At 43.2% G+C, this 23,640-nt stretch overlaps 1 protein-coding gene across 2 annotated transcripts; it reads left to right on the top strand.

Annotated features, from left to right (window-relative positions):
• Positions 1 to 33: 33 nt before the first annotated feature.
• Positions 34 to 22,455, top strand: ift57 (intraflagellar transport 57 homolog (Chlamydomonas)). Of its 2 annotated transcripts, XM_038797877.1 has the most exons (11): positions 42 to 328; positions 3,293 to 3,455; positions 8,070 to 8,188; positions 9,321 to 9,411; positions 14,201 to 14,275; positions 14,785 to 14,907; positions 15,488 to 15,559; positions 17,269 to 17,400; positions 17,484 to 17,546; positions 19,969 to 20,035; positions 20,869 to 22,455. In XM_038797877.1, the coding sequence occupies exons 1-11, from the start codon at positions 123 to 125 to the stop codon at positions 21,045 to 21,047; spliced, it is 1,290 nt and encodes a 429-aa protein (XP_038653805.1). In that variant the 5' UTR covers positions 42 to 122; the 3' UTR covers positions 21,048 to 22,455. The 2 variants fall into 2 exon arrangements, with proteins under 2 accessions (XP_038653806.1, XP_038653805.1); XM_038797878.1 differs by lacking the exon at positions 17,484 to 17,546 and having other exon boundaries at positions 34 to 328.
• Positions 22,456 to 23,640: the final 1,185 nt, after the last annotated feature.

Below are 23,640 nucleotides of genomic sequence, written 5' to 3'. Positions count from 1 at the left end.
CTGTTCTCACTGCCTGGATACGCAGTGTTAGTTTTGAATTGGACAGGCGGGCGGGCGCTTGAACCGTTTAATTTTTACATCACAGGCCGTCCTCGGGCTGGGCCGAGCCGAGCGGGCGGTGAATGAACAGAGCGGGCCGGGGCCCTGAGCCGGTACCGGCGGCTGCTCCTCCGATGGCGGACGACGGGCGGCGAGGTGATGAAGGCGAGCGCGGCCCGGGCGCCGCCTATCAAATGTTTGTCACCATGGAGGATCTGCTGGACAAGCTTAAGCTGATGAACTACGAGGAGGATTTGATCCGGAGGAACAACATGAAAGCCCTGTCGAGGTGGGCGCCGGCTCTGGGGAGGGGAGGCAGCTGCACCATGACCCCCCCCCAAGGGGGAGGGAGGGGGGAAGGGAGTCACTGAAAGCTCCCCCTTTGGCCCTGCTTCGTCTCCAAGTCCTCATAACATTCGGAGTCTCACATATCGAATCTTTAAATGTTAAAAGAAAGCGATCTATATCGTTTGGGCCATAATCTAGTGCATCCGGCCCATCGTGTCTGCACCGGCCCCTGGAAAGATCACCCTACCCTAAACGAATGCATGAGCCAATATGTGCACAGCAAAGTTCCACAAATAGCAGCATGGTAGCATAGTGGTTAGCATCAATGCTTCACAGCTCCAGGGTCCCATGTTCGATTCCCGGCTGGGTCACTGTCTGTGTGGAGTCTGCACGTCCTCCCCGTGTGTGCGTGGGTTTCCTCCGGGTGCTCCGGTTTCCTCCCACAGTCCAAAGATGTGCGGGGTTAGGTGGATTGGCCATGCTAAATTGCCCGTAGTGTCCTAAAAAGTAAGATTAAGGGGGGGGTTGTTGGGTTACGGGTATAGGGTGGATCCGTGAGTTTGAGTAGGGTGATCATTGCTCGGTATAACATCGAGGGCTGAAGGGCCTGTTCTGTGCTGTACTGTTCTAAAATAGCTATTTAATAAATGACCCGAACAGTTGTTTTACGTGTTAGCATCATAGAATTTATAGTGCAGAAGGAAGCCATCCGGCCTATTGTGTCTGCAGCGGCCCCTGGAAAGATCACCCTACCCAAGCCCACGCCTTCACCCTGTGGGTTGAGAGATAGATGTGGGCAACTTTGAGAACTCGCCTGCTGTTTGAATGGTGGGGAGGATCTTTTTGCATAAAAAAGGACAGCTAGGTCTTTTGGTTGAATGTCTCCTTTGGTATCACCTGCAGTGCAACACTCCTAACTGAAGTTTTAGTCTGGATTATTTGCTGGTGCCTCGAGTGAAGCTTGAGAGGACTATCTGCTGGTTTGCACATGAACGCCCATCATTGAGTTAAAACTGACTAGTTCTGGAAAAATAAGTGGGTATCATTGAAATGTTAACGAAAAAATCGAATGGAAATTTTCAAAGTTGTCAAGATAAATAGTGAAAATATTTGTGGTGGTTCATAAATCAGTAACAATGGGAATTATCAGTAAAATAATAGGGGAGTGGGAGAATTATAGACAAATGATTGAGCAATAAAACCATAACTTAAAAATAATTGGCTAATATTTGTAATGGAACATAAATTATATTTCAACAAATTAGCTTCAGTTGAAAAGCTAGTGTCACAAGTGCACTGGACTGAATGGCCCACTAAATGCTATCCTTGTGTGGACTGAACTGTCATAATATTACTATAAGAATATTATTAGCGTTCTGTTCTTTTTCTTTAGTTGTTTTATAGTACAGATCTTGAGTATTGTTGAAAAAATACATTTAGTTGAAACTTTTCATCTTACACTCGTTGGGATAATTGCAAGAATATCAATGTCAGGGGAAGCAACAACTTTATACGGTATACAAAGGGAATGCTGATTGGTTGGCAAGTGGACTCTGATTGATGAAGATGTTGCCATGGACAATGCTCCAGTGAATGGTAACTGACAGTTAACTGCCAAGCATTGTTTGAAAATTTAAACCAGACAACCTGACTCTGATTGGTGAGGGCATTGCCCTGAGGAATGAATCAAGCTACCTGCTTTAGATTTTCAAATAATGCTTGGCAGTTAACTGTCAGTCACCGTGAACTGGTGCATTCTCCATGACAACACCTCTACCGACCTGAGTCCACTGACTAACCAGTCAGCAGTCTCTTTTTGTACACTATAAATTTGTTGTTTCCATTGACATTAGTATTCTTGCGATTATCTAGACGAGTCAAGACAGAAGCTTCGATCAAATATCTTGGGCGGAATTCTCCGCAAGGCCCGATGCCGTCGTGAAACCCGGAGAGGTTCACGACGGCGTCGGAGGCAGCACCTGGCTCCCTATTTCCCCCCTCCCCCACGCGGGCGCTGGCGTCAAGGCCCGGCGCGCCGAGAATGACGTGGCCGGTGCGCCTAATGACGTCAGCCGCGCATGTGCAGGTTGGCCGGCTCCAACCCGCGCATGCGCAGCTGACGTCATGACGGCTCAAACCCGCGCATGCGCGGTTGCCGTCTTCCCCTCCGCTGCTCCGCAAGACGTGGCGGCTTGATCTTGCGGGGCGGCGGAGGGGAAAGAGTGCGTCCTGTTGAGACGCCGGCCCAACGATCGGTGGGCACCGATCGCGGGCCAGTCCCCTCCCGAGCACGGTCGTGTTGCTCACTCCCCTCTCCGCCCCCCACAAGCTGCAAAACAGCTGCTGGCGCCATGTTCACGTCGGCAGCGACCAGGTGTGGTTGCCGCCGGCGTGAACCGGTCGGGAACGGCCGGCCGCTCGGCCCATCCGGGTCGGAGAATCGTGGGCCGCCGTGAAAAACGGCGGCCCGCGATTCTCCAAGCGGCGTGTCGCAAAACGCGACACGCCATTTAGTGGGGGGTGGGAGAATCGCGGGGGGTGCCAGAGCGGCCCTCCCGCGATTCTCCCACCCGGCGTGGGAACGGAGAATCGCGCCCTGTGTTTCAGTGGCTTATTACAATTCTACATTCCATATTTTATGTTCTCACAGACAGCATTCCCTGCTCCTCCTATCCTCGAATGTTGTCTAAAGCAGATCTGGAGCCTAAGCCCTGTACTACCTCCTTGGAATAAACCATTGCAGCAATATACTCAGATGCTTCCAAAGCGTCAAATGAAATGCTTCATATTTCTGCTTTTCATTAGCTTTGCATCAGCTCCAACAAATTTTCAATGTTCTGGGGAGGGCAGAGGAGATTATAGAGCATATGGGCCACCTGTGATCTTAAAGCGTTGTCATGTTAAATATAATTGATAAGCCTGTGTTGATATATTCTAGTTATCTATTAAATACTTATTTGAACAGACACTACTTTGCTCTCCCCACAAACCCTGGCGAGCAGTTCTACATGTTTACATCTCTGGCAGCTTGGTTGTTAAACCAGTCAGGACGCGTTTTTGAACAGCCCCAAGAATATGATGATCCAAATGCAACAATATCAAATATTCTGACAGGACTCCGTGCTTTGGTAAGTGTTAGAAGTTAAACTCACAATGATGAATTTAACACTGCTTGCTGTAATAAAATTTTACGCCCACTTTACAAACAACAAATTTGCAAGGAAATATTGTCATAGAAAGTGCTGAATTTTATTCAACATTACCTCTTATGTACTTTCTAGATCTTCCTGCATATATATATGTGTAATTAAATGTCTAGAACTATCCAAGTCTTTACAATTTTCTGTCAAAAGGAAAAAATGTCCCTTTACAGAACAGCTAAATTAATCTTTTCTTTGATAATCAATAGTGTTACTATGATAAATGGACCATTGTAAACTCGCGTAACTTTTGACTTTGCTTTCGATCGAACTTGTGTTGATGTGACCAGAATGTGTGTTTTGTTTTTGCAGTAATGTTTCTGAAAAAACATAATTTATGGGCAGGCTTCTCCGGCTTCCCAACCGCATGTTTCCTGGCAGCATGCCGTTCACTGCCAATAGAATTCACTATTTCTGGCTCTGTCAATGGGGTTTCCCAATGAAGCCACCCCATGCCGCCGGAAAACCCGTGGAAGGGGGTGTGCTGCCAGCGGGACCAGAGAATCCCAGCGAGAGGCTGTAGAATTCAAGCATATATTTAAATTGACTCTTTAGTACTCAAAGTTTATATGTTTCGACTTACTGTTGCTAATTTTGTGAAATTTACAGTTGTACTAAGAATGTCAAACAGCAGAAAGTTTTCTCTTTAAATACAACAACTTGTACGTAGCTTCTTTAATGGAACTGTTTCTCATCTCCACGCTGCCCCTCGGCAACATCCAAAAGCACAATAATAGTTTTCACATGTAAATTGACAACACCCAGCTCCACCTCACCACTGCCCCTCTCAACTCCCCCACTGTTGTGAAAATATCACTGCTTATCAGGCTGGATGAGGAGAAATTTCTTCTGGTTAAATATTGGAGCCTGAAGCCATTGTCTTTGGTCTCTGATCCAAACTCCACACCCCAGGTACTGACTCCATCCCTGTCCCTGCCAACTGTCCGAAAAGTAACAAAATATTTGTAGAATATGGTAAGGGGAAAAAAAAGGTTGTCAGTAGTCATCATGTCATCTAACTAATTCAAATATCGTGGTCACATTAAACTGTAATTAGAAAACATGACTTGAGAACGGGTGTTAGTCTCAATAGATGATGGAAAATTGGGGCAGTTTAGAAGGTTATCTTGCATTGCGACATGAGTAATAATAATAATCTTGATTGTCACAAGTAGGCTTACATTAACACTGCAGTGAAGTTACTGTGAAAATCCTCCAGTTGCCACATTCCGGTGCCTGTTCACACAGAGGGAGAATTCAGAATGTCCAAATTACCTAACAGCACGTCTTTCGGGGCTTGTGGGAGGAAACCGCAGCACCCGGAGGAACTCCACGCAGACACAGGGAGAACGTGCAGAGTCCACACAGACAGTGACCCAAGCCAGGAATCAAACCTGGGACCCTGGCACTGTAAAGCAACAGTGCTAATCACTGTGCTACTTTGTCGCAATAAGCAGAAATAATAGCAACACAGAATATTCATGACACAGTAAGGTATTCAGTAGGTATAGCAAGCAGGAGAGGTACTGTGATTTAATTAAACAGCTTAGCATCAAGAGGGAAGGGATGCTGGTGGTTTTAGCGGGCTTAAAAGTGGATAAATCTCCAGGCCCAGATGAGATGTATCCTAGGTTGCTGTATGAGACAAGTAAAGAGGTTGCAGGGAATCTAATACTAATTTTCAAACCTGGTCTGCCACAGATGAGGTGCCAGAGCACCAGAGGATAGCTAAAATGTTACCATTATTCAAGAAGGGAAATAGGAAAAAAACATGTAATTACAGGTCAGTGGGTCTAACGTCAGTGGCAGAGAAATTATTGGAAAAAATTCTGAGGAACAGAATTAATCTCCACTTGGAGAGGTAAGGATTAATCCAGGAAAGTCAGCATGACTTTGTCAAAGGGAGGTCATGCCTAACAAATTTTATTGAATTTCTCAAGGAGTTAGCTCGGTATGTAGATGAGGGCAGTGCAGTTGATGTAGTTTACATTTACATGGACTTCACTAAGACATTCGACAAGGTCCCACGTGGGAGACTGGTCAAGTAGAAAAAAGACTTGTAAGAACATATGGGATCCAGGAAAATTTGGCAAATTGGATCCAATTTGGCAGGAGGCATAGGATGATGGTTGAAAGTTGATTTGGATTGGACTTGATTCCTGCCACGTGTACAGAGGTACAGTGATAAATATTTTTCTGAAAGCAGCTCAAACAGATAATTTAGAACATGAAAAGAAAATACATAATAGGGCAACATAAGGTACAGAATGTAAATACATAGACACCGGCATCAGATGAAGCACACCGGAGTGTAGTATTAATCAGGTCAGTCCATAAGAGGGTCGTTACGGAGTCTGATTTTATGACTGGAGACCTGTGCATATGGATCAGTGCTGGGTTCTTTGCTGCTTGAAGTGCACATTAATTTCTTGGCATGAATATGGGAGGTATGGTCAGAAAATTGGTGGTGTGATAAATAACAATGAGGAAAGCCTTAGATTACAGGATGATACAGTATTATGGAGTGGCTAATCAGACAGGAAGAATAGCAGTAAATGGAATTTAACCCTGAAAAGTGAGAGGTGATGTATTTTGGGAGGAATAACGAGGCAAAATATTACAAAATGAATGACAGGATGTTTGGAAGTACAGAGGACCCTTGGGATGCATGTCCAAAGATTCCTGAAGCAGCAAGACTGGAAGATGAGGTGGTTAAGAAGGCACATGCATTACTTACTTATATTCTATGCCGTAGCTAATAGAGGTGATGTGGAGATGCTGGTGTTGGACTGGGGTGAGCACAGTAAGAAGTCTTGAAACACCAGGTTAAAGTCCAACAGGTTTGTTTTGAATCACTAGCTTTCGGAACACTGCTCCTTCCTCAGGTGAATCGGATTCACCTGAGGAAGGAGCAGTGCTCCGAAAGCTAGTGATTCGAAACAAACCTGTTGGACTTTAACCTGGTGTTGTAAGACTTTTTACTCAGCTAATAAAGGCAAGAGCAGGGATGTTATGATGGAGTTGTATAAAAGGTTCATTAGGCCACAGCTAAAGCACTGTGTATAGTTCTGGGCGCCACACTGTAGAAAGGATGTGGTTGCGCTAGAAAGGGTGCAGAGGAGATTCACCTGGATGTTGCCGGGCTGGAAAGTTTCAACTATCGAGAGGCTGGTTAGGCTGGGTTTGTATTGATGCAGAACCTGATTGAGGTGTACAAAATTCTGAGGGACGTAGATAAGGAGAAACATTTCTCCTTAGCAGAGGGGTCAATAACCAGGGTGCATAGATTTAAGGTAAGGGACAGGAGATTTAGATGGGATTTGAGGAAACACATGTTCAACTAGACGATGTTGGGAATCTGGAGCTCACTATCCAAAAGGGTGGTAGAGGTGTGAGCCCTCACAACATTTAAGAAACATTTGGATGAGCAGCAATGGACCAACTACTGGAAAATGCGATTGGAATAGATAGGTGCTTAATGGCTGGCGCAGACACAAAGGGTCTCTTTCTGTGCTGTAAAACTCGAAATGAAAGAAAATACTGACAACACAGAGGGTGTGACTGTCACAAAGAGTGGGGAGATATGGATCAACATCCTGGGCACAGACTCCTTTCAGCAGTGTGTTCTGACAAAGGTTTCGTAATCCAAAATTAACCTGCCGCCCTCTGTCCAAACATGTGGCATTGCTTAAAATCCAAATTTATTTGGCTCCCTTAATCAAACTTGAGCAGAGTGCATTTCTGAAAGTAATATACTGCAGATAAATCTGCTTAGTAGCAGAGCACAAATTGATTAATGGGAACTTCTTTTTGTTCTTTTTATCCTGTTGTCCATACAAATGTTTTGCTGTTTTCTCCCATATCCTCTACCTCCTGGTGGTATTGATTACTTGCATTAGGTGTTGACAGGCTATTCAACCATTGAAGCTGCTCTGGCTGAGTACAGTCCTGTATCCCCTCCCCTAACATCCACCTTGCAGTCAGCATCATGTACCCTGCTGCTTTTACATTCTTTAACCCAAGAGCATTGAAATCAGTTCAAGTGCTTCTACAAATCCCTGAGTGAGATTATCTAACATCACACTTCCAGCATTGAAGCTGGAAAAGTCTGCTGCCAATGGCCTTATTACTCACCAGCTAAGACACCTTTGCTATTTTTTGTTATTTTCTATTTTTATGCTTTGAAAGGATTTTCACTTTAATAAATGTTTAAAATTATGGAAATTGTTTTGTGAATTTCTTTCACTGTTTTTCATTAATGTCAAAAAGATGCTTCAAAATTTAATTCGACAAAATTGGTTAATTTTGCTGATTGTGGTTAAACAATCCATAGCAAGCATTGATGTGTTATTGGTTTGTTGTAAAATTACAGTATTTTTCATTATCCTGGTTATAATCCTCATAATGGCAGCTAATGATCTTCGTTAATACATATGTTCGTAAAACAGCATGTTTCTGTTGAAAGGCCCACAGCACTCTTCAGTAGCCTTTTAACAGCTGCAGGCTATAATCAATTTCTGTGCTTCTATTCAAACCTTTTAGGGTGGCTCAGTAGATTTCCCTCCCTCCAAACTGAAGCAAGGTTATGGAGAGCAGGTGTGTTATGTTCTGGATCGCTTAGCTGAAGAAGCTCTGAAGCATACTGGCTTTAATTGGAAGAGGTAAGAACTTGATGGAGGTTTGACTTGTGTAGTTCTGTGCAACGTGGAGACTGCCACTAAATGAGCATCTAGTTTTCCTTTGCATAGTAATTGTTCTCTCCTGGAAATGCATGCTAAGAATCAGGGCCAAGAGAAATCTTCAGATCAACCAGTCTTGGAGAGTGTGAATAATTAAGCCATAAAAAGGGTACAATAAGAGAGATGGGGACATGGGAATAGTCTTGGAAGGGGAGTCAAAAAGGAATAAGATGGGATAGAGCAGAAAGAGAGAAAAACTTTTAATACTGGACCTTCCATCAATGAGGTGCCTAGAGTTGTACTCATGTTGCAGTTCATGTGCATATATTTTATAATGGGGAAGTGCATTGATTTGGCATAAATGTATTCAATATATTTCCAAATAGAAGGTGGTGAACCAGGTGCATATTATAATATTTCATAGAATTTTGGTGCTCTGGACAAAGCAGCCATTTCCTTGATCTACCATTATGTTACAGTGAGGAGTCCTACAGGTTTGTTTCAAATCACGCTCGGGGGTCACGTAACTATTTAGCATGTGGGAGTCCCGTTCGTTATCAGAATTAACCAGGTGCATGGCCATTCTCAGTTGGTGGAGTGATTTGTTTGGTTAATTCAGATAACGAACGGGACTCCCACATGCTAAATAGTTATGCGACCACCGAGCGTGATTCGAAACAAACCTGTTGGACTTTAACCTGTTGAAGACTTCTTACTGTGCCCACCCTTCTTATTGTGCCCACCCCAGTCCAACGCCTGCATCTCCACATCTTGCCCTTGTGTTGTACAAGATTACACATTGGGAGCACAGTCATGCCATTTCAAGACTAATATTTTGAAAGTTGAAAAAATCTTTCAGAATTCAGAGAGCTGACACTTGAGTATCAAAATACAATTTCTGTACAATTTGCAAGTTTTCTTAGAACAGAAATAAGTTACTCTTCAAAACATTTTTGATAAGATTTTACATTGATAAAACTAACATTCATTATGGGGAGATACTGGTTATGCTGTTTGAAAATAGTATAATGTAATACCTTTGTGGTTAAATGCATAGTATGCGTGACATACTTGGGAATGAGTTCTGTTTTTAATCACAGCTGTATCGATTTAGGCCTGTGTATCCAGCAGAGGAAATGGAAGAGGAAGCATTAATTGAGGATGATGCCGAGTTGACATTGAACAAGCTGGAAGACGAATTGATTGTAAGTTCTAGTAAATAATTTGAAAATTTTCATTATTCTGATGATCCCCACATGGGATCAGAGGTGAGGTGGTTAGATGGATACAGAATTGGCTCGGTCACAGAAGGCACAGGGTAGTAGTAGAAGGGTGTTTTTCTGAATGGAAGATTGTGATGTTCCACAGGGATCTGTGCTGGGACTTCTGTTGTTTGTAGCATACTTAAACGATTTGGAGGAAAATGTAGCTGGTCTGATTAGTAAGTTCACTGATGACACCAAGGTTGGTGGAGTGGCAGATAGTGTTGAGGATTGTCAGAGGATACATAGAATTTCATAGAATTTACAGTGCAGAAGGAGGCTGTTTGGCTCATCGGGTCTGCACCGGCCCTTGGAAAGAGAACCCTACAAACCCACACCTCCATCCAAGCCCCATACGAGTAACCCCTTTTTTTGGACACAAAAGGCAATTTTATTATGGCCAATTCCCGTCTCCATCCTTTAATTTCCCTATCTCCCTGGCTGCCTCCCTCTTTCTAAGCTGCTGTGCAAGCATTCTGCTGGCCTTCTCTCCGTGCTCATAGATCACACACACACACGCACCCCCCCCCCCCCCCCCCACCCCCCTGCCTTTCTCAGCTGCTCCATCGCCTGTAGCCTCATCCGTTCCCTTAGAAGCCCTGCCTCTGGGGTCTCCGCATATCTCCTGTCAAACAGTAGTATCTCCTTTACCAGTCGGTCCGTCTCTGCTCTGTCTACCTTCTCCCTGTGGGCCCGTATCCCCTCTAACCACCGCCTTCAATGCCTCCCAGACCACCGCTGCTGAAATTTCCCCCGTGTCATTGACCTCCAGGTAATTCTGAATACATTTCCTCAACTGCCCGCACACCTTGTTCGCTAAGAGCCCCACGTCTAATCTCCAGTGCGAGCGCTGGTTACTGTCTTTACTAACCTGTAGGTCAACCCAGTGCGGGGCATGGTTTGAGATTGTAATCGCAGAGTACCCCGTGTCAACCACCCCCGTCAGTAAAGCCCTACTCAGAATGAAGAAATCGATCCGGGAGTACACTTTATGCACTTGTGAGTAGAAGGAGAACTCCTTTACTCTTGATTGCCCAAATCACCATGGGTCCACCCTCCATGAACCCTTTTAGCTCCGTAGCCATTGCTGGCACCCTGCCCGTTTTTGAGCTTGACCGGTCTAAACCAGGGTCAATAACTGTATTGAACTCCCCTCCCACCACCAGCTCTTGCGAATCCAGGTCCGGTATCTTCCCCAGCATCCTCTTTATAAACTCTACATCGTCCCAGTTTGGTGCGTATACATTTACTAATACCAACTGCACCCCCTCCAAATTCCCACTGACCAAAATGTACCGGCCTCCCCCATCTGAAATTTTTTCTACCCACCTCAAACACGGCTCGCTTGTTGATCAGGATCGCGACCCCTCTGGTCTTTGAGTCCAGTCCTGAGTGGAAAACCGTCTGACCCAACTTTTCCTTAACCTAATCTGATCAGCTACTCTTAAGATCCGTCGCCTGCAACATTACCACATCCACCTTCAGTCCCCTCAGATGCGCGAACACGCGTGCCCTCTTGACCGACCCATTGAGCCCTCTTACATTCCAGGTGACCCTAGTTGGGGAGCTCATCACCCCTCCCCCCCACACCCCACCCTCCACTCTGCCGATCAGCCATCCCCTCTCTTGGGCCAGTCTCAGCCCACGCCCCGTGCTTCCACTAGCCCGCCCCCAGGCAGCCTTCGCCCCCGACCTTCTCTCTGTCCCTTAGCAACAGTCCCTCCCTCAGCAGCAGAACATCCCCCCCCCCCCCACCTCCCTAGTAGCAGCACTAAATAAATTAACCCCTTCGATAAGCCTAACATCTGTTCACCCCCCACAACGTTTTTGTATGCTAGCCCATCCAGCTAGCTTGGTAGCCCTCGCCCCTGGCGCCAGACAGTCTCCCACCTATTGTCCCTTCCCCCCCCCCCCCCCCCCCCCCCCCCACTCATACATGCATATTCAAATGAAAAACAATCCCAACACAATTGTCTGAAGAGATGAAAAAAAAACCCTAGTTGAACTCGAACAAAGGAAAAGGTCAAGCAAAAGATCCAGCATCTGAACAAACACACCTACATCCCCCAACAGTGCAAATACAAACTTTTACCTCACTCAGCTCTGCAGCTGGTCCCAGATCCATACAGCAGGCATTACAAATAATGTCCGGGGGGAAAAAAAACAAGAAACAAAAAACTTTTTCTTTGCAAAACATAAACGCTACAGCCAAATTCAAAGTTCTCAGTCCAACACCAGTCCTTTCCTTTTCGTGAAGTCCAGCGCTTCCTCTGGCAACTCTAAATAGAAATGTTGTTCCTCATGTGTGACCCAGAGGCGGGCCGGGTACAACAGCCCAAACTTTACCTGTTTCTTGAATGCTGATCCTTTCTCAGTAGAGGCTGGATTCTCCGGCCACATCCTCTCGGCGACTGGAGAATCCCGCCCGAGGTCCATGGACTTCTCCATTGTCCATGGCTCGCACATGGCATTGGTGCGGCGGGCGGGGCGGAAGAATCCAGCCCAAGCTATTTCAGGGGCTGGGCTTGGTGAATGGAGTCTGCACTCTTTTTGGCCTGTTCTTTCTCCTGTCTCCTCTTTCTGATGTAAGGCTATCAACCTGAAACATTGGGGTGGAGTTCTTCCATTTTCAATTGTGGGTGCAGGAATGTGGAGTATTTCCCGCTGTGGCGGCTGACGGGAAAACAGGCCAACTCTTCCAAACGCAACCTCATTTATGCACCCGTCTGTTTCATGCTGAATTCTGTTGTCGGGCGGGCCTGTATGACATGTAGTCTGCCACCATGACCGGGTGCAATATTGAAAAGATGTGCAATGAAGATAGATCTCTGGGATCACTCTGTGACCAGAAGACATTCTGAGGATGGAAGATGGACCCCCTCCAGGAAACCTAATCTGGAAGGTCCACCTGCAGATGCAACTCAAACCCTGGTGGTCCAGGGTTGCGGGCAACCTGCATCCTGATCTCCAGAGGAAGCCCCAGGCACAGTCCCGATATCTGCATGCCACGTTCTTCCAACTGTGTTTCACGCTGGCGTTTTTCGTGTTGGCACCATGGAGAACCGGACATGGGTGGGCGAGCCTTTCACATGTATCCATTAACAGGATGCAAATGAGGTTCACTCCATGGTGGGCAGCAGCGGACGATCCGCTCCTAATTCACACTGCAAAACCGATTTCTGAAGGTCCCACCATGCCGGATATTGAACACAGCGGCCGGGGTTTGGGGGAATTCTAACCAAAAACTCCGTTGCTCTTCTGGGACTTCAACGCTGAGGATCCGGGTTCGAATCCCGGCCCTAGGTCACTGTCCGTGTGGAGTTTGCACATTCTCCCCGTGTCTGTGTGGGTTTCACCCCCACAACCCAAAGATGTGCAGGTTAGGTGGATTGGCCACGCTAAATTGCCCCTTAATTGGCAAAAAAAAATTGGCTACTCTAAATTTAAAAAAAACATCTGTTGCTCTTCAAGGAAAATTGGAATCCTCTGTGTGACCTTAAATAACTAAGAAATGTTTTTTGCAGAACATTTTTTACAAATTCATTAAGACTTACTGAGGAAAATATCACGGTAGAAGTACAAAACATTTATTGTTCCCTATCATATTTAATTCTGTAAATATGTGCAATGTTAATTGGTTGTTTAAAACTAAGATAGTTCTAGCTTTAACATGTTTGGCCCAATGCCAGCAATTTTAATTGTTTTGAACAACGTTTGCTTAAAAATCAGGGGCAAAATTCTCTCATAGGGAGACAACCAGCCGATGCCAGAGTGAAACCCGGAGTGTTTCACTCCGGCGTCGGAGGCCGCTCTTCACCCCATATTTCCCATGGGGGGGGGGGGGGGGCTAGGAGCGGCGGGGCGTGAATTTCAAGCGCCCGGCCTTGACGCTTGCGGCGCCTAAGTGACTTCACCCGCGCATGCGCGCGGTTGCCGTCTTCCCCTCCGCTGCCCCGCAAGACATGGCGGCTTGATCTTGCGGTGCGACGGAGGGAAAAGAGTGCGTCTTTTAGAGGCACCGGCCCGACGATCGGTGGGCACTGATCGCGGGCCAGCCACCTCCTGAGCACGCCCGTGGTGCTCGATCCTCCCTCCGCCCCCCCCATAGGCTCCACGTGCAGTGGTCACACGAAGTTCACGCCAGCAGCGACCAGGTGTGGTTGGCGCCGGCGTGAACCGGTCGGGTTCGGCAGGCCGCTCAGCCCATCCGGGCCAGAGAATCGGCGGTCGCCGATTCTCCGAGCGGCCTGTTGCAAAACGCAACACGCCATTTTGGGGGGGGGGGGGTGGGTGGGAGAATCACGTGGGGGTTCCAGGGCGGCGTGGCGTGATTCGCCCGGCACTCCCGTGATTCTCCCACCCGGCGTGGGGGTTGGAGAATCGCGCCCCAGGTCTTTTTGTGTCTCGGTCCGATTCTGACCTTGGGTGACTGTGTAGAGATTGCGCATTCTCCCCGTGACTGCTTGGGTTTCCTCCGGGTGTTCTGGTTTCCTCCCACAGTCCAAAGTTGTATGGGTTAGGTGGATTGGCCATGTTTAAGTGTCCAAAGGTTTGGTGGGGTTACTGGGCCTAGGTGGTCTTTTGAAGAGGTGGTGCAGATTTGATGGGCCAAATGGCCTTCTGCACTGTAGAGATTTTTGGATTCTTTTTAAAATCTTCAAATAAGGAACTTGACAGAATGTTGAAAGCCCATTTTATTGATTTAATTTTTTTCCCTGAAATTGGTTTTCAGGAGGAAGCAGAGGATTTTGAAGAAGGTGAGCCTTTCCTCGATCTGGAGGTTTTGAAATCTCAGGGGAAGAAAATGGTGAGTTTTCCTCAGTAAAGATTAGTTAGTAAAGGGGCATTATCTATTGAAGAAACAAATATTTTACTGTCAAGCCAGTTAAGTAAATCCTTACTGAAAGTTTTAGTTGTGTTCTGAAAAGTGTGACTTTAAGTGAAACAACTTTAAGCAATGGATTTCTGACATAACAAAGGGTTAATCTTAATAATAGGGCCAGTTTTGGTTGTGTAGTTAACAGGTCAACAAATTGTTAAATAATATTAAATTGGTGGTACGATGCAGTGAATCTCCAACACCATGTTTTAGAGTGTGGGTTTGCATTCCCATGCGATGAGTAGTTACCACTTGGTGAAGTATTCATTGGAGACCATTCACTTTCCATCCCATAGAGAGGAAGCAAAGATCAAACCGAATGTCACTTTGGACTGTTTTCTCAGATCTTCACAGAATATCACATTAATGCTTTAGAGTCCAGGTAGAGAAAAATAATTCTATTGTTGCATTTATCAAAATACATATTTAATTTTTAGGAGGGGGTGGAGTCCACAAAACCAGAAGAGATTTTAGAATCAACAACAGATGCTGCTGAGTGGAATCTAGAAGTAGAACGCGTTCTCCCACAGCTTAAAGTTACTATCCGAACTGACAACAAGGTATGTTATTTAAAAGCTAATGTTTTACTTTGATAAAAATAAACTAAAATTGGGATTGTTTATACAACAATAATATATCTGGATGTTAGACTTTTGAGTGATCAATAAATTTTATGATTTGATGAATCACACGTTAGGTTCTTTGCCAATGTAAGGAAAAAATTAAAATTAATTCATGCAATATGTAAAAGTACGAAGCTGGATTGTCCATCCCACCCCGCCACATTTCTGTTTCACTCCGCCGGCGGGATGCTCCGTTACTCAGGCTGGTCAATGGGGTTTCCCATTGTGGGGCAGCCCCATGCCGGCTTTTGCTGACGGCAAAATTGAGCATCCCGCCGGCGGAAAATCCAGCCCATGAAATATGCTGAAAATGAATTTAAGGTAATAATTAAATCTGGGGCCTCTTGCTGTTCGTAACTTGAGAATCACTGTTTCTGTCAGAATCTTTTAAACTAATTTTTATATCCTTTTAGGTTCCTGCTAGGAACAATCCATTATTGTTCTCTAAATAGATCAAATAGTGTGTTATACAAGTTTAATTTTATATGTAATTGTATAAATTACTTTGCTTTAACAGGATTGGAGAATTCATGTTGATCAAATGCACCAGCATAAAGAGGGAATTGAAACGTCTCTTAAAGAGACGAAGGTACGGCTTTATTCCAACTCAAATATGTCTAAGTTCCGAATCCATAAATCACAAATGGCTTTGTTGAATAAACTTCAAGGCTCAAGTTAAGAATCTAAAACATTGTATAGCTCAGTGCTAACTAACTGTTACACAGTTGGAGAATATTGTGTCCCTGTGTTAAATTCTTCCCATGCTAAATTAGTTGATGTACAATTAAAGCAGACAAAGGGAATAATAATAGGAACTATAACTGTACAATAAATGGCTACCTATCCTGGCGAATGTATAGTCTCCTAAAATAAGGTTCCGGATTGCAACATAGGTCCTCCTTGCAATGTCACAACTGCAATTTTTCAGTAATATACAGGAGACATCTTGCCCAACTCATCAGCAGACCAGTCTGACAATGTGACAAGCTGTCTCCATGGAGAATGTTACCTCCTTATATTGAACTGAATGAGGATGAGTTGTTCTCTAAGAAACACCCCCTTTATCATTCGGCCTGATTAAAGATTATTTGGTTACAAGCGGTCGGACCGTCTTTAGTGGCAGCTCAGTCATTTTAGCTGTGACATGGCAGGGTATGCGGCAAATGAATATGCGTGGGGACATTGCAACTTCTGATACTGTAGTTCATTTTATGAGCTTCATTTTTGAGTCATTCGATCATTTGAACCACTCAGCTAAATTTATATCCTTTTAACTTGCTGCTAGTTATCCAGTTTTCTATAAATAATGCATTTTAAATGCTTACTTTCCGGTGAATTCCTCACTTTCTTGAAGCAGGCTAGACTGGCAGCAATGTATTTTGGACTTGTTAAACTTAGTAGTGATTTTGGAAGTAAAAATAAACAACTTGTCTTTATCAGCACCACATTCTCAGAATGTTCCAAAGCGCTTTACAGCCAGGTCACTATTTTTATGCTAGCAAATGTAATCGACCACTTAGGCACAACAAACAAATAGAAATGTATTTAATCGGTTGCCTTTGTGACTCGTTTTTGTGAACGTTTGCTGAATTTTTAACATCTTATTCATTTTTCCTCGTCTCCTAACAAGACTGACCTCCTAAAAGGACTGAGTTGTACTTCTGTGCATTTTTATACTGTTACAGTATTATTCTGAGCATAGCGTGCTCTTGTAAGCCTTTCTCCTATGTAATTGTTTTACTGGTGTCTGTTGAGGTTCTGAGCATGTGCGGGCTTTGGGTGGACTTCTTTTAGTCTGTAAGAGGGTGACCTACATGCAAGACCTGTTTTACTAGAGCTTCTATTTTCATAGTTATTACTGTTACAACTGTTTGGCTGAGTTACTATTATTGTTAAACTTCATAATTTATTTACATGAAGTTACTTTCAAACACACTCGGCTCCCTTCTTTGTGGTCTCAGGTTATCAGATCTATAGACTTGCAAATAGTGTTCGCTTATTAAAGCTATTCAAGTTCTTGAAAATAATTGTTTCTCAAACTTGACAGAAAATGAAGTAAAACTGTTTCCCCAAATTAGAGTAAAACAAATAAGGTAACTGAATGAATAAATAGAATACTTGTCGATAGCTGTTTTACACAAAAGCACTTGTGTTGCAGCCACCTACTAGCGAGTAATTTAGTCAAGGCGTGGATTCTTTCAAATTATTTTTTGCTTACTAGTATTACACTTGATTCGTTTTTAAGGTTTTTTTAATCTCTAGCTGAGTCATGTTCACCGAATTCTTTTTTTTTGACAGAGTTATTTGGACAAGCTTCAAGATGAGATTAGTCGAACACTAGAAAAGGTCAGCAGTAGAGAGAAATATGTCAACAACCAGTTAGAGAATTTGATTCAGGATTTCCGTGTTGCTCAAGGCCAATTGAATGAGGTAATCTGCAATGTTCTTTTTAATGTGTCAGTTCTTGACCTTAATTCTACATAATTTTGTAAATCAGTTTATTTTTGTTGAAGGCCAAAGATCGATACCAGCAAGGAAGCGGGGGTGTAACAGAACGGACTAGACTTCTGTCTGAGGTAGAATTACTGTTAATTGAAAAATTATTTTCAAGCTTATATTTTGATCTAAACATTATTCTCCTCTAAGAAACCGATTCCTAATTGTTTCATTGATTTAAAAATACCTTATTTAGGTCCCCTTCCCTCAATTAAAAAAACACACTGGACGGAATTTTCAAAAAAGATGGCAGTGTCAGGTTCTGACTGAAAGCCGGTGTCTTTCTCTCCAGAAACACAGCCAGGTTTTCTGTCCAGATCTTTTGAAATTTTGTCAGAAAAAAAATCGGTGGCAGTGTTTAACGCTGTCATTCTGGCATGGGAGGCCTCATAGAGTCGGCAAGCCCAGCTACACAGAGATCGGTGCGCCATGGCACCATCTTTAAAGGGGACCCCGATCAGCGAAAACAATGAACTCCCTCCAAATCCCACATGGTCATAGAGGGCCCCATCCCCCACAAGCTTCAGGGCAAACCCCCCCCCCCCCCACCACAGTTATCGGGGGCACTCCGTATCCGCTAACATATGTTCTACAGTGCACATCCCTCTCCCAACCCCCACCACACATAAACGGAAGCCCCCTCACCCAATGGAGAAGGGTTTGCCCCCTCAAAGTGCACCCTGGCACTACCCAACTTTTGCACTCAAACCCGGGTCTTCCAGGTATCTCCATGCCCCTGGTTTGGTCATCATGACTGGTTTTCGATTTCAAAAACCAGCGAATCATGCAGTCTCGAGAGAATATCACGTGGAGCTGGAACGTACAGCATAAAGCTGATTATTGACATTTAAATTTCTTTAAATTAATGTAAATCAGGTTCATGCACAAACAGGGCATGAGCCTGATCACATTACCAGTTGGGGCGGGGAGTGGCGAGGAATATCTCAAAGCAAGAACTCACCGGTGCAATTCCCATTATGGCTCTCCAGCAATATTTGGTGGCCTTAACGGGATTTGCATGCACATTGAATAGGCCCAGAAACTCATGTCCACTGTGACTGTGGTTTTCACTGCACATTCGTCGTGACCACTAAATTACGAGAGCGACATAATGGGATTTACAGTGGTGATACCTTAGCTTGAAATCTTCTCCGATTGTGATGTAAAATGGTGTAAAACCGAATACCATGTATTTAAATATCATTCAATGGCTTAACACCATTCATTCTTGGATCATTAGACCTCCCCCACAGTTCACTCCCTGCTGGCGTGACGTACGTCGGCGGGAATCACTACTGATTTTCGAAAACTGAAAACAGTTGTGATGACCATGCTGGGGACATGAAGGTACATGGCTGCGCAGTGCCTTGGCACAACCCCCTGGCAGTGCCAGCTCAGCACTGCCAGGGGGTGGGGCTTTCAGGGAACCCCACAGGGATTGTTTCTATTATGTGGAGAGGTGATATTGGGGCGGGGGATGTTGTGTCTGAATGGTGGTTGGGGCATGGGCACTAAGCATGGAGGGGAGGGGTGTGCCCCCATCCTGGCAAGGATGGGGGAGGGGGGCCTGGTCACCTGATGCCTGCATGGTGTTTGGGAGAAGGGGTTGACCCAACCATTGAATGTGGGGTGGACGTTGGCTTTCTGTGTTTGAGGGCAAGGGTTGTTTCCCCTTGTCTGTCAATGTTTGGAGAGGGGGGGAACATTAACTTTAGGTACCCCGATCTCTCTGGAGCCGGGCTTGCTGACTCAGTCCCCACCCCTGCAGAATGCTTTTTTTTGACAGTGTCAGAAGATCTGGAGTGAAAAGTTGCCTGTGTTTCTGGGGAGAAATGCACCAATTTTCAGTGAGAATCTGACACTTGCTATTTTCTGGAAAAAGTTTGCCTATGTGTTTTTGTGCATTACAGCCAGGTGCTAATTTTAGTTCCTGATCTGTCCTAAACTTGCTTATCTCAACAGGACCAATGGTGTGCACATCACAAGTTTGTCTCACTGTCCTTATATTGCAAAAAATAAATCAGATAGGACTTTGAACTCCTGATCATGACCTAGGCTGGTATTTTCCATCCCCACCAAGTGCCAGGATCATCCCGGGAGCTAACCTTTGACTGGCCCACTGGAACCCCGCAGCGGGTCCTGTATGGCAGGGCTGGAAAATCCCGGCTGTCATATCACCTGTTGGAAAATGGCTACATGTGGGATAATACAGTGACAACCGGATTGTGTTTGGCTATGTTGTCTCTTATGAAGGACTAGCTGATAGCTTTTCACTTTGTTGCTCATGTGTGAGGAATGGGTGTTATGATGATAACATGAAGAATGCATGAATGGCTACCTTAAGGAGATAAAGGTGGTAAAAGTATAGAAAATTGAGGATTTTAATTCCAGACTAACCAGGATTTTTTACTACTTTTGATAATTTTGAAAATTAATAGAGATTTTGGTTATTAAAGGTCATTCCATAGGTACCGTTTAAATATTTTGTGTGTAATCTTTAAGATAAGTGAAGAGTTGGAAAAGGTGAAACAAGATATGGAAGAAAAGGGAAGCAGCATGACTGATGGAGGTGAGTAAATGGCAGCAGGATAATCTTTTAAAATGAAATCAAAGTTGTAGTAATTCACGGACATGTAATTAAGGTGATCACCAAAAGGAGAGGAGAGGTAGGGAGAATTTGTTCCTTTCAAGGGGCTGTTATGTCATGGAATATTTAACAAAAACAAAGGTAAAAGCCAATGTAATTATCTTCAAAAAGTGTAGAAAATAGTTACTTGAGAAAGAAAAAAAAACAAAGGTATAGATATGGCTGTTCAATGGAATTAAATGGATAGCTCTTACAGAGAGCTGATATAGCTCCTGCACTCAATATTGGAGAAATTTCTCTTAATTTCTCCTCAGACATATGAATCAAGAAAACCTGAGACAGGATAATGATCTTCAGTGTTCAACTCTGACCAATTTGCCTTTCTGCAATCCCATTATCATCTTCAAATGCTCTTTAGTGTATTTTCCCCTTATGTGGGGATTCTTCCTAGCGCATATAGACAAACTTATCTTATTTCGGCAGGCCTGACAGTATCTGTGGAGAAAAAAGGGAGGTAACGTTTCGAGTCTGGATGACCTTTGTCAAGACCATCCAGACTCAAAACATTAGCTCGCTTTTCTTTCACAGATGCTGTTCGACCTGCTGAGATTGTCCAACATTTTCTGTTCTCGTTTCAGATTCCAGCATCAGCAGTAATTTGCTTTTATGCCATCTGCTATATAACATTTAGTCTGTTGACATTTATTTGAATGCGCACAAGAAATTTATTGTAATGTATATTATACTATATACTTGCATGAAGTTATAAGTCAAATGGATTGACTCAGTATATTAATTGTCACTATTATTTTCAGCTCCATTAGTGAAAATCAAACAAGCATTGACTAAACTGAAGCAAGAGATAACTCAAATGGATATTCGAATTGGAGTTGTGGAGCATACCTTGCTACAGGCCAAACTCAAAGAGAAGTCAAACATGACAAGAGACATGCATGCTACCAATATTCCCGAAACCACAATAGGTGGTTATTGACACTATGATTGTATTTAAATTATATATTCTTGACCAAATAGTTCCCTATTGAAAGATTACTGAATTTTTGTGATCTAAATGAGGAATCAAAAATTAGCATTTAATAAAAATTTGGATTATTAGAACACTTTTCAACAGCAGCAAATCAATAGTTGGATCATTCTGTGAGTTATTACAATAAACGTTGGCACACATTTATGGCAAAAATGGATGATAAACTGATTTAAAGTAGTGCCAGTGCTTCTTTCATTCAAACATAGTATGAGCATTATGCCACAATACTTATCATGAGAATCTTGTGCTTCATAATCAAAGGGGTTAAGGCACATAGAAACTCAGAGCAGGAGTAGGTAATTTGACCCTTCTAGTCTGTTCCTCCATTCTGTATGATCATGGCTGATCTATCTCGACGCCATTTGCGCTCTCCCCATATCCCTTGACACCTGTGGAATCTAAAGATGTACCTATTTCCTTCTTAAATGTATTCAGTGACTGGATCTCCACAGCCTTTTGTGGTAAAGGATTCCACAGGTTCACCACCTTCTGTGAAGCGGTTTCTTCTCATGTCAGCCTGAAAGTGGACTAACCTGCATCCTGTGACCCCCTTGTTATAAACCCCCAAGCCAGAGGAAAGCACATGCCTACATCCAGTGTATCTGTCAGAATGTTATATGTTTAAATGACATCCCCTCTCATTCTTTTAAACCAGTGAAAACAGGCCGAGTCGACCCAATCTCTCCTCGTATGACAACCTTGCCATCTCAGGAATTACTCTGGGGTTTTTGAACTCTAATTTTCCATTTATATTGAGGATGGGCCCAATGTTTCTTTTAAGTTTGAAATAGTAAAATATATTTTAACATTTTCAGTAAAGTGTTGCAGCTATATTAGAAATGTTTATACCTCAAATTTCTACAATACACGAGTTATACTTGCATAAAAATCTGTTGCATTTCTAATCACGTGGCTGCACATGCTACCAGCAGCCATTAAGAATCAAATCTTAAATACAGTATTTAATGAGTACCGATTTGTTTTGCATAAAATATCTCAGTTACAAGGTAGTAATGCAGTCTGTACATTTATTGGCAGTTAATTCATTGGTCTAGATTTACTCTATCTTTATGAACCTATTGGTATTATTTTTTTCTAACACACCTAGGGATTGAATGCTCTCTAAAACATATAATTTATATTTACTTTAACGCTATCTCTCTGAATTGGTCCTATGAAGTATTCTAAAGCAGAGTAAATTGTGCAATACATAAGTATGTTGACATATTATTGTGTATAGTTGAATTCCTTGTATGCAATGCAGATATTTTATGTGAGCCTTTTCCAAATCTGCATTTGCAAATTTGTAATTTGGGATAAAATAAACTTTAGCGATAATTTTTTGTCCAGTTAACCAATTGTACATCTAATTTTATGCAATAGATTCTGCATTGATATCCTACAAACCAACCTTGCAAAAACATCTTATTAAAATGTGTTTCACTTGTGGAGGAGATTTGCATAATGCTATCATAATTTCATCACTCAAGTTACACAATTGCCTTCATACAAGGAATTAACTCCTTTTTTTGTAAGTTGCTTTGCTTCAATTCTTTATACCTCTGGATGTCCCTCTCACACTTGCCTGTTCATCTTACAATGCTGTATGAATTATTGGATTTTTTATGATTCATTACTGCTCAATAGTATATCTGCTTTCTCATTATCTTAAATTCAACAGCTCCGATTCAGAGATTAATTTTGTCCCTTGCAGTCTGAAATTTACAAGTGTAATTTTCCTTTGTCGAGGAATGGTGACTTGACTACACGGTGCTGTAAAGGCTGCTTTACAACAAATTCAAAAGTTTGTATGGTTCTGTATATTTGTGCGAAGTGGAAATTGATTTTCGCTGCAACCTGCTGAATAGGCTGTGTTCCACCGCTTTGTCCATCTGATAACTCATGATGGATCTTTGTTATTCCCATTTGTGAGTTACCTTGTTTGTATAAGCACTTATTTCCTTGAAAAGTAGGTTTGAAGAGGTAGAGATGGAAGCGAATATAAGATTAGGAAAACATTTTTATTGAAGCTATGCAATTACAGAATTGACATTTTATAAATAACTACTGAAAAGGGATTTAAGAAATGACAATTTAGTTAGTGGATCAGTATCTTTGCTCATTATAGAGGGTATGTAACACAATCGTACAAAATTAAACCATAAAACAAATACAGACAGCATAGCTAATAAAATGTAAGATACAGTACAGCTGAATTTAGTATTAATCATAGAGGGTTACAGCCCCAAATTCATTGAGGTTTAACAGGAATTAAGGCAAATTATTCTGTGAATGGTTCAAAGCTGGATTTGCTTAGTGTTACAGTGCTTAAGAAAGTACAGGGCGTAGCATATCTAAACATGAAGATATTTAATTTTATTCATCAGTAATGTATATATAATTTCTTATTTTTTCACCTGGGTTTCTGCATTTTGAATTACTGTAGTACCTGTTTATGCAACAGAGACATTTATGAATGCAATTGGGATGAAATTACATTGATTGTGCTATTGTGTTTCATTACTCCACCCCACAACCA

The sequence above is a fragment of the Scyliorhinus canicula genome, chromosome 5, assembly GCF_902713615.1.
Source record: "Scyliorhinus canicula chromosome 5, sScyCan1.1, whole genome shotgun sequence".
NCBI lineage: Eukaryota > Metazoa > Chordata > Chondrichthyes > Carcharhiniformes > Scyliorhinidae > Scyliorhinus > Scyliorhinus canicula.
The sequence above is the reverse complement of the archived record's forward strand: the minus strand, read 5'-3'. Positions and strand labels throughout refer to the sequence as shown.

What these genes read in the sequence shown, in the direction of transcription:
- ift57 (XM_038797877.1), top strand. Translation starts at nt 123, where the DNA reads ATGAACAGAGCGGGCCGGGGCCCTGAGCCGGTACCGGCGGCTGCTCCT. An exon ending in AGCTGGAAGACGAATTGATT is followed by an intron (nt 9,412 to 14,200) that starts GTAAGTTCTAGT and finishes ATTGGTTTTCAG; the next exon opens with GAGGAAGCAGAGGATTTTGA. An exon ending in GGACTAGACTTCTGTCTGAG is followed by an intron (nt 17,547 to 19,968) that starts GTAGAATTACTG and finishes GTAATCTTTAAG; the next exon opens with ATAAGTGAAGAGTTGGAAAA.